Source organism: Alternaria atra, assembly GCF_907166805.1.
Source record: "Alternaria atra isolate CS162 genome assembly, contig: 19, whole genome shotgun sequence".
Classification (NCBI taxonomy): Eukaryota; Fungi; Ascomycota; class Dothideomycetes; order Pleosporales; family Pleosporaceae; genus Alternaria; species Alternaria atra.
In genome coordinates this window covers 87207-101164 of record NW_025091316.1, presented here as the reverse complement: position 1 = coordinate 101164, position 13958 = coordinate 87207, and the positions used below count along the sequence as shown (strand labels likewise).

Here is a 13958-nt window from a genome sequence, read left to right as displayed (position 1 = left end):
TGAGGTCAAAAGCTGATACGAAGGTCCTTTACAGTATGCCGAACATCCGTGGCTCGATGCCACGAGTGGGGCGTACCATCAGATGTGGCTAAGGTATGGCCGAGCCACACGCCGAGACCGCTCAGTATACCAAAGTACTTATCAGATAGTGTTCATCTTATCTGATCAAAATCCACTCCCTCTCAACTGATTCTTGTCATACCTTTCGAAATGGCTTCTGCGGAGAAAGAGTGGCACGCCAAGTTCGGACTGGACCCTGTCATGGAAACGCATCCAGATACCTCGTCTGAATCCATACTAGAAGCTCCCCAGGAGATCAGAAGGCGCCAATCAGGTTTGCAATGCGTTCAATGGTTCTTTGCTTGGCGCTGACCGGTGTTGCAGATGAGTCCAGTGCACCTAGTCAAGATGTCCTCGCTGCAGCGGGAGTCGGCCTCCAAGAGGATGATCCGGACCTTCCTTGCCTCACAATTCGGATGTGGACTATAGGCATCATCTTTTGCTTGCTTGGAAGCGGCCTGAACACCCTTTATACATTTCGCTTTCCTTCGGTATCTCTTTCGCAATCGGCGGTCCAGTTCTTGGCCTTCCCGGTGGGCAGAGCCTGGCAGTATACGATACCAGATTGGGGCTTCACGGCGTTTGGATCTCGAATATCTCTTAACCCTGGTCCTTTCAATTATAAGGTCAGCCGAAAGCTATCGATACCAGTACCTGAGCCCCTATTGAGCATGTGTCTAGGAAAACATCCTCATCTATATCCTTGCCAACCTCAGCTTCATGACCCGGCTCAGCGCAGATGTCTTGACAGAACAAAGGTTCTTCTACGGCTTCAATGCTGGCTGGGGATTCGAGCTCGCCATGACCCTAGCTACCATCATCTTTGGCTTCGCCCTATCTGGCATCTTCCGTGCCGTTGTCGTTGAGCCCCCTGGCTTTGTATGGCCCGGAGTCCTAGGCAATACCGCGCTGAACAACGCACTGTTCTCTCGAAAACAGGATAGCGATAGCAGAAGGAAAAGAAAGTGGAAGATGTCTCGCTACAGGTTCTTCATGATCGCCTTCTGCGTATCGTTCTGCTAGTACTGGCTACCAGACCTACTCTTTCCAGCATTGGGCTACTTTACGTTCATCTGTTGGGCCGCACCTGACAACGCTGTCGTCAATCAGGTGTTTGGCATGAAGAGCGGAATGGGTGTCTTACCCCTAACTTTCGACTGGAGTCAGATTGCTTACATTGGATCTCCTCTTGTCGTATCCACATGGACCATACTCAACGTTCTAGCCGCGCTCGTTTTCTGGATCTACGTCGTTGCTCCGGCTATCTACTACTCCAACACGTGGTATTCGGGTCATCTTCCCTTCCAAAGCAACGCCGTGTACGACAACACCGGCATGGAGTATAATGTTACTAGAGTCATCGATAGATCCAACGGCTTCGCCTTCAACGTTACCAAGTACCAAGAATACTCCAAAGTAGGTAGGGCAATGCCAAATATATGAGACTAGAACTGACTCGCATTGTTAGATCTATATGCCAGTGACATATGCACTCAACACCTTTGGGCTGTGTTTCGCCTCGGTCGCCGCCTTATTCGTGTGGCTGTTTCTCGAGAAACGCCATCAGATAATGAACATCGCTCGAGCTTCATCTCTTGGCAAAGTGTTCGGTGCAAGCAAGACGCACCGCAAGAACGTTCAGCCCCAGTACGAAGGTGTACCAACTTGGTGGTATGCCATCGCGGCACTGGCTGGTATCGCATTGGGTATGTTCGCCTGCGAGTACTATGATGTCCAGTTGCGGTGGTACGGCGCTCTTTTCGCATTCGCAATTTCCACTGTATTCTTCGTACCAGTAAGTGTCAAGCCGCCTTCTTCAATGTTTTATGGCATGAGACTCATTCGGTTCATCAACAGCTGGCATGGGTATATGCGACGTCGAATGTGAAGATTCAAATCGATATCATGTGCCGCATCATCGCCGGCTACGTTTACGAAGGTCAAGTCCTGGCCAACATCTGGTTCTTCAATCTCGGATACATTTCTGGCATCAAAGGCCTCGCGTTCGCGCAAGATCTGAAGTTGGGAATTTATTGCAACGTATGTCTCAGCATGCTCGGTACTCTCAAATATCTCTCCTGACGTGTTCTAGATCCCACCGAAGAAGCTTTTCGCAGCACAGTTCGTCGGTCTGGTAGTCGGTGCCGTTTCCCAAGTTGCAGTGGTCAACTGGGTACTCCACCACATCCCAGATGTGTGCACCAAGGACGCAACAAACGGCTTTACTTGCCCCTTCTCACGCACTCACTTCAACACGTCCCTTATCTGGGGCGCCGTAGGACCCCGCCGCTTCTTCGCAACCGATGCTCTCTACCACCCGCTGCTATATTTTTTCATTCTCGGTGCGCTGTTACCCATCGCAATCTACCTACTGCGCAAGTTCGTATTCACACAATCAAAATGGTTTGCTCGAGCCCACGCGCCACTCCTTCTTGGCGGCTTGAACTATATTCCACCCGCTTCAGGAACCAACTACGGAAGCTGGGCGATTGTTGGCCTCATCTTCGGGTTGTGGCTCAAAAGGCGAGAGCACGCCTGGTGGCGGCGATATAACTTCGTACTAAGTTCTGCGCTCGATTGCTCAGTAGCGATCGCTGGGATACTTATCTTCTTCACCATCTTCTACACGGGTGCGGCGGACAACTTCTCCTGGTGGGGAACGGATGTGTACAAGAAGACGTGTGATTGGAAGGGATGCGCGTACAGGACTATTGAGAAGGGGCAAACTTTTGGCCCTTAGGTACTCCAGTGCAGGCATCTGACGATGTCCGATCAGCCAATGTTGCCGTGACTTATTGCGCATGACCGTATGCCTACATATCACAGTCCTATATCTACTTCACGACGTTGATACCGTACGCTGAATATGGGAAGTCCTCAAGACTGTGTCTCATCTCTGCCATCCTATCATCCGACAAGAGCCGACCATCTTCAGCAAGAAAAGGACTGTTAGTGTCCCTTTCAAGGGGCCCCCCATAATCCGGCACGTTACCATCCTCCTCCGTTGTACCCATAAGGACATCCATCTCCCGTCCTTTACAGACTTCCGCTAGCCCAGGATGTGGCACCCACACGACGCGCATGCCTGCTTTTCTCGCTGCCTCGACGCCTGCAATCGAATCTTCGAAAACTAAGCATTCACGAGGCTCCAAACTACGCTCCCCGCGAGCTGCTTCAGTATCGTTCAGTCTCTTTAGAGCGAGTAGGAAGATATCGGGTTCTGGCTTCTTTTTGCTATCGGACATCTCCGGGTCATCGCCGAAGACATGAAAGGCAGGATCATCGAATGCTTTGTTGATGGCTGGTATGTGCGACGTCTTTAGGGCGAACTTTTGATGACCGGCGGAGCTAGCTAGTGAGAGCAGGACGGGAGGCGAAGTCCTTGTTTTGAGGGTATCAAGAAGAGTCTCAACACCGGGGAGTACTTTACTATTCTTAAAGAGATGTATGCCTTCCTTCTCTTTGGCTGACCATTCCGTGGGTGTGAGGGGTACTTGTGCCCAATCAAGCAGGCGCTTGGTACCCTTTACAAATAATGAGCAGGTCAAGCGATATCCCGAGGCTGAGCAATACGAACCTTTGTGCCTCTACTTTGCTGTGTAACTTTGATTCTCCAAGGATAGTCTGGTCTTCCATACTCGCGAAGGATGTTGTTGTAAATATCAGTGTAAATGTCTTCTGAGTTGATGAGTGTACCGTCTACGTCGAAGATGCATGCGCGTACGGGCGGCAGGGAAGCCATGTGAAACAACTCCGACGAAGTACCGAATACCGACAGAGCTTGATTCCGGCCTTGTGTTCTGGTTCACAGCTGCAGATTAGGTTGTGTTCTACTTCACATCTGGATTTCGGAGTTATCTCCGTCTACCCCGCGGAGACTAACCGAATAGGGATTGATCTGCTCTGCCCAGCATGTGAAGCATCTTGGAATCAGTCACAACGACCAACACTCACTCTTACTATAGAGCAAGCGAAATTTCGGCTATGGGCAATGGTTACAGGCTACTGGTCTCTTCACTTGCGTTAGTCAAATCCTTTTTTCACTTTCTACTAGCAGATTTAGTGTATGGACTCAATACTTCATGTTCTCTCAATACACTATCTTACAAGTCTTTAGCGAAGATGCTGTGCTCAGATACCGCCAAATCGGCGTCCGGGAGATAAGCCATCGCGGAGTTGCTTCCTCGAAAGCTTGCAGAGAGATACCCGCCTTTTTCCTATTGCAGATCTACACAGTCTGGTGAATGCTGAGTGCATGGTAGCGCATATACCGATTCCTCTGCATTCAACTGCCGCTCAATCCTACTTACACTAGACATCGCTGATACGAGTGCCAATACATTCGAGTGGGTGTCTGACATGCATACCAACTCCCCTTGCGAGCCTAGTCGCCATACTGCTGAGACTCACCTTGTGTGAAAGGACATCGTAGGCGCTGTGCGCATGACTCAGCTTGTTGTCACATGTGACTGCATGGCTACAACTTGACTTTAGGTACATGGTGGCTGCAGGGCGACTGTATGTAAGGAGTCAAGTTTCCCTTCGGAAAATCTCCACTTACCTTGGGCTAGACTTTGGCCGACCTACACGTGTATGCAATCCAGCTAGTGTCGCACGGCAGCGTATCTTGTTCGCAGAATTTCCCCACACGGGTCGATCAGCCACTGGCGGTTGATGTGCGCCACCTTATTTTGTTTTCGTCCTACGAATTCAGGGGCCGACCTGGGAAGATGATGTTTGGTCATGTCGTGACGTGACGCAGGCCGGACGAGAAGGTCGTTCAGCTTTGCTGTCGCGTTGGCGAACACGCCTGGGGTGGCGATATGTACAACCATTTGAACGATGTAACAACGCGATTGCGCTCAGCTAATACAGCTAAGAAGAATGAATACTGATAGGATATCGTAGAGCTACGGCACAAGAGCGGCATAGCAACCTGGCGTCCTGTACGTAGCTATTCTTAGCGCTAGTCGTTCCCAGTTCGTATCGCACATCGTGAAATCTAGGATCTGTCGTAGGGCTACGGAGATGAGTCCGAACCGTCCCGCATGTTAGGCGCGCCATCGCGCAGCGACACTGTTGTCCAATGTCGGCAATGTGTAACGAGCAACGTGCTGTTAGACCCCGAGATCACCAGACATGTCCGTGAGAGCGCCAGGCCATAGCGCTTGACTGCACAAAATCAATAGGAGAGCTTGTAGAAGCTAACAGAAATCGAGGAAAATAGATTGAAGCTGCTTGTGTAGTGCATGCGCTGATTGGCTGTGATAAGACCCTTTACTTATCCGGTAATACCAAGCAGCGGGACACCTGCCTAAGCGAGTACTAACAAGATAGCGGTCCGTATGTCGTCCCTGTTTCTTGCTTGTCAGCCGCAATATAAAAAAGTCAACTATTGAAAAGATGCAGCTCGCGTGCTGATACGTGCAGACGACGTCGCAGTCATGCAGTCGGCTGTCACCAACGTACCCACCGAAGTTGGAAGACTGTGCGGCCGTGATGTGGCATCGGTCTGATCAGGCGCGGCAGAGCATGAGCTGAGCGGTGGTCAAGGTGTACAGATACTAGACGCTTATATACCTCTTCTGCCTGGGATACTGTAGGATATCCTGGGTGATGTAAACAGCCGGTGCGCCCTCTTGCACTCGGAACTTTGTCAATTACATACACTTTTGTCGTTCGTTTGGCTTTCCCATTGCGCCACAGATGGCGCAACTTCATGCCTCGCGGCACCCATTTAGCCTACTGCTCCTTGTACTGTCCCTGGTATGGTACACTAGCGGACAAAGTACCGCGACACCCGACTTGCCTAGCAACACCACGACCCCTGAACCGAAGAAAGGATGGAATGCCGAAGGGTGTTACACGGACAGCGTTGGCGGCCGAACTCTGTCCGTGGGAATGGGAGTAGCAGGTGGCATGACGAATGCGAAGTGCAGAGATGCATGCCGGGCAGGAGGCTTTGTGCTGGCTGGTACTGAATATGCTGGCGAGTGCTTCTGTGACAACCAGATCAGAAACAATGGCGGTCCTGCACCTGATGGCGAAGCGAAGTGCAACATGCCGTGCAACGGAGACCAGACGGAGATGTGCGGCGGTCCTGATCGCTTGACATTCTTCAGATTCTATACAGGTGGTGAATCAACCGTCTCCGCAACCACTTCACCAACTGCTTCACCCACTGCTTCACAGGCGACGTCTGCGACCAAGACAACTAGTGCGGTGCCTGTCGCTACTGGGCTCCCAGAAGGGTTCGAGTACAAGGGCTGTTATGTTGATGGACCTGGATTCCGCATAGTCAACTACCAACAACCCGATGATCAAAGTATGACCATCGCGTCATGCGCCAGCAAGTGCGCGAAAGCTGGTTATGAGATCGCAGCGATGGAATATAGTTACCAGTGCTTCTGCGACAACACCGTAAGTATAATCGAGGCTGTCCATTTGCAAACCACTAACTCCCGCAGGTGAGAATGGGTGGTAAACCTGCTTCTTCCGAATCGGAGTGCAACACCAAGTGCGCGGGTAATCAAGACGAAACGTGTGGAGGTCCCAACCGGATGAGCATTTACTCAAGCCAAGATCCGTTGAAGGTCATCCAGGTTCCAGTTCCTGTCCAGAATGTGAGCGATTGGAGATACCAAGGATGTATTACCGACGCTGGCAATCAAGTTTTCCCATGGAAGCTAGTGAACCAAACTGGCAATTCTCCAGAGTGGTGTCTAAGTCAATGTCAAGCCTTTGGCTACATGGCAGCTGGAATGGAGTACGGTGAAGAATGCTATTGCGGAGACCTCGACGGTATCGAGAAGATCGGTTCGAAGACCGTCGCAGAGTCTGAATGCAACATTGCTTGCCCAGGAAATCCCGAAGCCCTCTGCGGCCAAGGCAACCGGCTCAGCTGGTACAAGTGGGAAGGCGAACCATTGTATGTATGGGAGTATCCTAAAGGCATCGCGGCTGGACGCTACGAGTTCTTGGTTGGTGGTCCCATCATCCCCTTGATTGCGCAGCCTGGTGTCAACGGTAAGGTATCCCTCCTCGAAAAGCACGGAACAGGAGAGCCAAACACGACTGGTGCATATGAGTTTGATCCTTCAATCGGTGGCGACATCTTCCATGCATTCCGTGAGCTAAGCGGCATCAAGACGGACATCTTCTGCGCTGCAGGCCTAACCTTGCCGGATCGTGCGGGTCGGCAGATCAACATCGGCGGATGGTCGACAGACTCATTGTTTGGCGTCCGCATTTACTGGCCAGACGGTTCTGCTGGTGTCAATGGCACGAACGACTGGCAGGAAGATGTTAACACAGTCAAGCTCCAGAGAGGTCGATGGTATCCGACAGGGATGGTTATGGCTAACGGATCGATGCTGATTGTCGGCGGGCAAGATGGCTCAAATGGTCCGCCAGTGCCAAATATGGAGATATTGCCCACCGTCGGGCCTGTATATGAGGCGCAGTATCTCAGGGATACCGACCCGTACAACCTTTATCCCTTCCTAGTCGTGCTGCCATCCGGTGGTATCTTCATCCAGTACTACAACGAGGCACGCATCTTGGACGAAGTCAGTTTGGACACAGTCAAGATCTTGCCAAAGGCACCAGCTGCCGTCAACGATCCTACAGGGGGGCGAACTTACCCGTATGAGGGTACTCAAGTTCTTCTTCCTCAGTACTATCCTTATGATGCACCGTTGGAGGTCCTCATCTGTGGTGGCGCAGCAAGACAACCTAAGTGGGGACTCGACAACTGCGTTAGCATCGAACCAGATGTTGCCAACCCCGAATGGACTCTCGAACGTATGCCCTCTCGACGTGTCATCTCGTGCATGGCAACGCTACCAGATGGCACCTATCTGATTCTGAACGGAGCTGAGGTTGGCGAAGCAGGTTTCGGTCTTGCGGATCAATCCAATCTGAACGCTGTTCTGTACGATTCGCGGAAGCCACGTCACCAGCGTATGAGCATCATGGCCAACACGACCATCGCGCGCATGTACCATTCCGAAGCCGTGGTCATGGACGATGGGAGAATACTTGTATCGGGCTCTGATCCCCAAGATCAGGGCAAGCATCCTCAGGAGCACCGGATAGAGGTCTTTCTCCCACCTTATCTGCTCTCTGGTGCATCGCAGCCTACCTTCGACCTACCCCAGAACGACTGGATTTGGGAGGCAGACTACTCTTTTACGGTAACTTCGTCTTCCGGTGGTCCGATCAAAGTTTCGCTGCTCGGATCTGAGTCTAGCACTCATGGAAGCTCGATGGGTGCGCGCATTCTATTCCCGAGCGTGTCTTGCTCAGGCAGAGCGTGTACAGTCAAGGCGCCAAAGGGACCATACGTTGCTCCAGTGGGCTGGTATAGGATGTTTGTTCTAGATGGACCTACACCCTCGCATGCGAAGTGGGTTCGTCTTGGTGGTGACCCGGCTGCGCTTGGGAACTGGCCTGACGCCGCCGCATTTCAGCCACTCCCAGGTCTGGGACCCGTCGGACCTGTGGGAAGATCAAGCGCGAATGCGACCGTACCAAGGTCAATCTCGACCGTTGCTCTGAGCTTCAAGGGCTGATCCGATTCCTGGAAGACGTGTTGAGCGATCTAATGTCTATTTGTTAATTTGGTAGAGATAGTGGAAGTACTCACGTAGAGCGAGTCCTGGAATACTGCAATTCAGGATGTATGGCATGAACATCCGATAAATTTTGATGTGTCTAATGTACATGTGTGGACAGGTCTGTGTCTGATGACCGCTGATGGTTAGCGCTGATATTGGACCCAATGTAGTGCGCATACATGCAACATACTGTTTAAGCTGACCAGTTATGGATCAATGTCGTTCGAGGTCCTTCCCACATTTGCGCCTAGCGATTGAGTACTGAATGGCCTCCTACCGGCTGCAATTTTGCGTACTTGAGCCATAGACTCCTCAAGTCATCTCATCATCTTCGTCTTCGCTGCTCGGGAAGCTCCATTCACTTGACTGCGCATAGTCGTACTCTTCATCAGATTCTGCCGTACTCAGCGCCCTTGTGTCGTACGTTCGCGCGCTGAAGGCAGAGTAAGCAGACCTCTTGGGCGAGTTTGACCTTGACCGACGGCGCTTGATGGTCTGGACGTAGCTTACAGTACTGAGGTCGGTGTGTAACATGTCTCGAGCCGGAGATGGTGAGTGAGGACGTTTCTTGCTCGGTGCGGGGGTCAGGGCTTTTGATTGCACATCTTCGCCTGTAAGATCAATTACCATGTGCTCGTCTACGGGTTCAAGGTCGTTTTGCGAAGTCGCTGGTCGGTGATGCTTCGGACCTTGGTATCTTCGTTGAATGCGCTCCTGGATTTCTTCTTCGATCGCGCGCGATTTGGCACGCTTGGTGGGGTGTTGTGGCATGTCCGCTGTCATCAGAGCCCACAGTTCGAGATGGTTGGTGGATCCGGAAACGCCATCCGGGGCGATCTGATCATCTTCCTTCTGGTGCTGATCTTGCCACTTGCTCCCTTTGGGCGCTCTGTATTTACTATTACGAGGCCGTGGACGCCAAATGTTCTGATTATGTTGAGCCATGGCGGATGGTGGAGACGCGAAGGCAGGCGTCGCCCCAGGTCTGAGGTAGTCAATTCGTGGTTTGATTAGATAGCGGGAGTCGACTGCGAGTTAACGGTCTGGTAGAGAGAAATGTTAAGCAGCAGCGGTAGATAGCGTATGATGCTGCAAGAAGGCGGGAGTAGACGCGCTGGAGAAAGTCGCGTTAAGCCCAGAATCTGCCACGACGCGTAGATTTTGCAAAAGCTGAGAGTCGGGAAGATGTGTGACAAATTCGATGGTGATTCCTTTTCTCACGAGAGGGAGTCCCGATGCATTACCGAATACGCGATAGTCCTCTGGCGACGGCAAACGCCCAACGCTCTTGCATGGAGTCTAGATGTTCGCCTTGATCGGCACTCCTTGTGGGTGGGGTCGACGACGCGCCTCTTGGCGCTGTCGACGACAATCAACTTTCTTCCCACTACAACTCTCCATGCTCCTCCATCGAGTCTCTTGTATTCCGCTTCTTTTTATTGCAAACGGAATTATCACATGCTAGTTTCGGCTCATCAGCCTTTTGCAGCAGCCACTGACGACTTCGGCTAATCCTAGCCGGAGACAGACGCGGCGATTACGCCCGGCAGGCCGCCCTGCACCACACCCAACGCTCATGTCCGAGCTACTCTAATATCTGATTGCAGCAAAATCTAGTCACCTGTCTTGCGCATGCACGCAACTACCACACTTCATCTTTACTGGACGTCTTGGCGAGTGTTGGTTCTCGGAGGCATAGCAACGACGCCTCAAGCGCGACCATTGTAGGCGCGCTCGACACCGTAGACCGCTTACGACGACTTCGCCAACTCCGACGGAGCGAGGTATGCACGCAATCACCACGTGCCATTCCTGCAAGATACTCCATGAATAAGACGCGGCATATGAAAATGCATGGGAAACTCCGCTCGTCGACATATACCCTGATATGATTGGCCGGGCGCCTGAAAAATGCGAACCTAACAACGCAGCACTGATCGTCTGCGCTTGGGTTACCAGTGAGCTGGATACCGCACAATCCATCTAAAGCGCGCCGGTAGGAAGCCCAAGGCCGCCATTTGACCGCTCCGTCTTGCCTCTCTTCGTTGAAAAAAAAAACAACAACAACGGAAAAAACAAAATGTCAGCGTCGAACAATTCCCCAGACACTAACGGGAGCGCCCATGATTACTCCACCGCTGAAGAGGCTAGCAGCTCCGGTCCGTCGCTCGAAATCGACGTGCGTTCCCTGTCCCCTTGCTTAGCCATATTGGCTCGCCCGACTGACAGCTGTCACAACAGAGCGAGGACACTGAGGGACAAAGCGACGAACGCGACTCCGATTTTGGTGATTCTGCTTACGGTGACAACCAATCTTCCTACACCATGTCCGCAACCTCTTCAGTGTTCCACTTTCGCTATGAGAATGGCAGACGGTACCACGCCTATGCCGAGGGAAAGTACCCGGTACCCAATGATGAGGTGTGCAACTTACTGGTGTGTGTAGCAGTGCGGCCGCTGACACTAGCGCTAGGTGGAAGCAGATCGACTAGACCTACAACACCACGCATTTAGACTTACACTAGATGGCAAGTTATATCGTGCGCCTATCCCCAAGGATGTACAAAACGTGCTCGATGTAGGATGCGGCACTGGTATCTGGTCTATTGAGTTCGCTGATGAGCATCCGTCCGCTCGTGTTCTCGGTACCGATCTAAGTCCCATCCAACCCGCGCAAGTGCCTCCCAACTGTGAATTTCTCATCGATGACTGCGAACAAGACTGGATTTTTCGTGATCAGTTCGATTACATCCATACGAGAGCCATGGTGGCAGCCATCAAGAACTGGGATCGCTTCTTCGAACAGGCCTACGCCAACCTCAAGCCAGGAGGCTACCTGGAGTGTCAAGACATCGCCTTTCCCATAAGATGCATGGATTCTGGTGTTACAGTAGAAGACTCTCCCCTGATCCGCTGGTCGGAGTACTTTCTTGAAGCCGCTAAGAAGATTGGCCTTGATGGTACTTCACCAAGGCACTTCACGCCACAGCTTCGTAATGCTGGCTTCAAAAATATCAACCTCAAGTCGTACAAATGGCCTGTTGGCAAGTGGGCAAAAGGCGCGAGGTTCAAGTTACTCGGTCGCTTTGTTCACGAAGATCTGATGGACTGGCTCCCAAGTAGTTCACTCGGGTTATTCACACGCGTGTTGAAGTGGTCGCGGGAAGAAGTGGAAGTTTTTCTATCTGAGTGTAGAGCGGAGGCAAAGAGGAAAGACCGACATTACTATGCTGATGTGTAAGTGAACATCATCATGACCAGGTGGCGTTGCTAATCCTGTAGTTTCTTCTATCACGCCCGCAAGCCGGAAGGCGCAAACTATTCAAATCTGGAACAAGATTTTGTGTCATGGGAGGAATCAATAGATCGTGATGAAGAAGACGACGGACACCATGCGAGGCCATCAACCACAAACTCTACTTCTTCGGCACACACTACGGCTGGCCCACCTGCTGCTTCCGCTACCAAAGAAAATAACACATCGGAGAAAGGCGCCAAAAGCTCCACTACCGAAGACTCGACAACACCAACATTGCATACTCGAACTGAGAAGCCGGTCGTCACTGACAGCGATAGTGGGAAATGAACATATGGTAGTCAAGAGATCTATATAATGATAAACGAACAAAGAACACACTCCACTGCCATACCAGAGATATCACGTACAGACAACACCCGATCGTCAGGTCAAAAGAAAGTCTTCCCACTCACAGCCCATCAATTTCCAAGCTACAAGATTACCCACTTCCCACAAACATCAACTGCGCGACCCTCTTCCTCTCCGCCTTCTCAACACACTCATTCCACCTTGCTATCCTCTCCCGCCCGTCAAAGTTCCACATAAATCTCAACACCTTCTTAACATACAGCTCATCTTCCCTTCTCGCCCTCCATCCTCTCCCAGGCTCAGCCTGCTGCCAAAGCATCTTATCATGCCATGCGTCCGGTACACCCTTGTAATCGCGCATCTCGCCTTCACCGGGGAAGAGGCGTCGCCATGCGGCTCTAGGACCTTCATAGTCCAAGGGAGAAATCGAGAGGGTGGGAATAGATAAGGGGAGCGGGAGCTGGAGTGCAGATTTGGGTTCTGGTCTTGGGAGCGGTTTGGCTTTTATGTGGATGGGGGAACGCGGAAGGGGGGCTGAGCGTCGGGTGTTGGAGTACTGTTTCTTATACGGATTACTGCTCGAAGCAACAGCAGTAGCAGGGGGATGGTCTGGTTGACGAGCGGGTCGTTTTAGTGGAGGTTCATCCCGAGAACTTGATGCAGTCCCAACACGGGAAATTTGTCCAGATTCGCTGTTGTACTTCAAGGCCCTTTGCCGTTTTGTTCCATTCCTTTTCTTTCGCTGTTTCTCTTGGTCGGAGTCGCTATCGGTACGATCACGCTTTGAAGTTTTGCTCTCAAACTCTCTTCCATCATGAACACGCTCGGCAACAACTTCATTCCAGATCCGTGCTGGAATGCGGAGTTTGGGTGATCTTTTGGCTTTTGCTTTGGCAGGAGGAAGAGTAGTATACAGCCCTCGCTGTGGTAAAGCATTCTCCGTTCCATTCCCTTTCCAGGGCTTCGGGTTTAGTGCTACACCCTCTTGCACCCGCACTTCTGCTTCGCTTGCCCTCATCTTTCCCTTTCCTTTGTAAGGTTTTGGTGCAACCTGCACCTCCGCTCTCGATTCCGCTTCCGTCTCTACTTCTTGTTCTTCTTCTGTCTCTTCTCCTTGTTCCTGCTCCACAACAGTAGCCGCAGACATCGTGCTCCCAAACATACGCATAACATTTCTCGCGAAGTTATCATTCATAGCCTGAATCGCAGGCGTTGTGATCAAACGCTGGTAGGCGCTTGAAGCCATTGAAGGAGGATGGGAGACAGTTTTCGACTCACCGGTGCTGGATTTAGAAGTGGACGACATATTTGCTGGTGCTTTTGCGTAAAACCTAGAAATGTGATGCTTAAACGAGTGTCTGAAGTTTGTTGCTGGAAAATCAATACGGGAGCGGGAAGGGGCTTGATGTTATATAGAAAGAGTGTGAATACAGTCAGAATGCGTTCTTGGGTGCGACCAAAATGATCTCAGGTGCTAGAGTTGGAACCATGGATAGCATGAGTATCAGTTGCATGGTATGGTCGATGCTGGTTGGAGGCCTCTGCAAGCGCTTGCCGCTGTAGGCGCAAAATCATAATATGGCCAGAGGGCTTCGCAGCACCTTTCACAGTGCGGTCGGCCAGATGACAATATCCTGAGGATAGTCAGCCATATCGAGTGGCTCCCGATATTC

General features: G+C 51.6%; 6 protein-coding genes across 6 annotated transcripts; 3 read left to right on the top strand and 3 right to left on the bottom strand.

Moving 5' to 3' along the window:
• Positions 1-210: 210 nt before the first annotated feature.
• On the top strand, positions 211-2800 carry ALTATR162_LOCUS193 (uncharacterized protein; the record flags this gene model as incomplete). The annotated part of the gene is made up of 7 exons (XM_043307786.1): positions 211-334; positions 385-686; positions 742-939; positions 1084-1476; positions 1529-1855; positions 1918-2100; positions 2153-2800. 7 exons carry the CDS (start codon positions 211-213, stop codon positions 2798-2800), a joined length of 2175 nt encoding a protein of 724 aa, XP_043163721.1.
• A 94-nt stretch (positions 2801-2894) lies between these two features.
• ALTATR162_LOCUS192 (uncharacterized protein) lies at positions 2895-3802 on the bottom strand (the record flags this gene model as incomplete). The annotated part of the gene is made up of 2 exons (XM_043307785.1): positions 2895-3584; positions 3638-3802. The coding sequence occupies 2 exons, from the start codon at positions 3800-3802 to the stop codon at positions 2895-2897; spliced, it is 855 nt and encodes a 284-aa protein (XP_043163720.1).
• Positions 3803-5961: 2159 nt separating this feature from the next.
• On the top strand, positions 5962-8633 carry ALTATR162_LOCUS191 (uncharacterized protein; the record flags this gene model as incomplete). Its single annotated transcript, XM_043307784.1, has 2 exons — positions 5962-6480; positions 6528-8633. The coding sequence occupies 2 exons, from the start codon at positions 5962-5964 to the stop codon at positions 8631-8633; spliced, it is 2625 nt and encodes an 874-aa protein (XP_043163719.1).
• A 357-nt stretch (positions 8634-8990) lies between these two features.
• ALTATR162_LOCUS190 (uncharacterized protein) lies at positions 8991-9623 on the bottom strand (the record flags this gene model as incomplete). Its single annotated transcript, XM_043307783.1, has 1 exon — positions 8991-9623. One exon carries the CDS (start codon positions 9621-9623, stop codon positions 8991-8993), a length of 633 nt encoding a protein of 210 aa, XP_043163718.1.
• A 1135-nt stretch (positions 9624-10758) lies between these two features.
• On the top strand, positions 10759-12264 carry ALTATR162_LOCUS189 (uncharacterized protein; the record flags this gene model as incomplete). Its single annotated transcript, XM_043307782.1, has 4 exons — positions 10759-10857; positions 10920-11099; positions 11152-11915; positions 11961-12264. 4 exons carry the CDS (start codon positions 10759-10761, stop codon positions 12262-12264), a joined length of 1347 nt encoding a protein of 448 aa, XP_043163717.1.
• A 151-nt stretch (positions 12265-12415) lies between these two features.
• ALTATR162_LOCUS188 (uncharacterized protein) lies at positions 12416-13591 on the bottom strand (the record flags this gene model as incomplete). The annotated part of the gene is made up of 1 exon (XM_043307781.1): positions 12416-13591. The coding sequence occupies one exon, from the start codon at positions 13589-13591 to the stop codon at positions 12416-12418; it is 1176 nt and encodes a 391-aa protein (XP_043163716.1).
• Between the last annotated feature and the right edge of the window lie 367 nt (positions 13592-13958).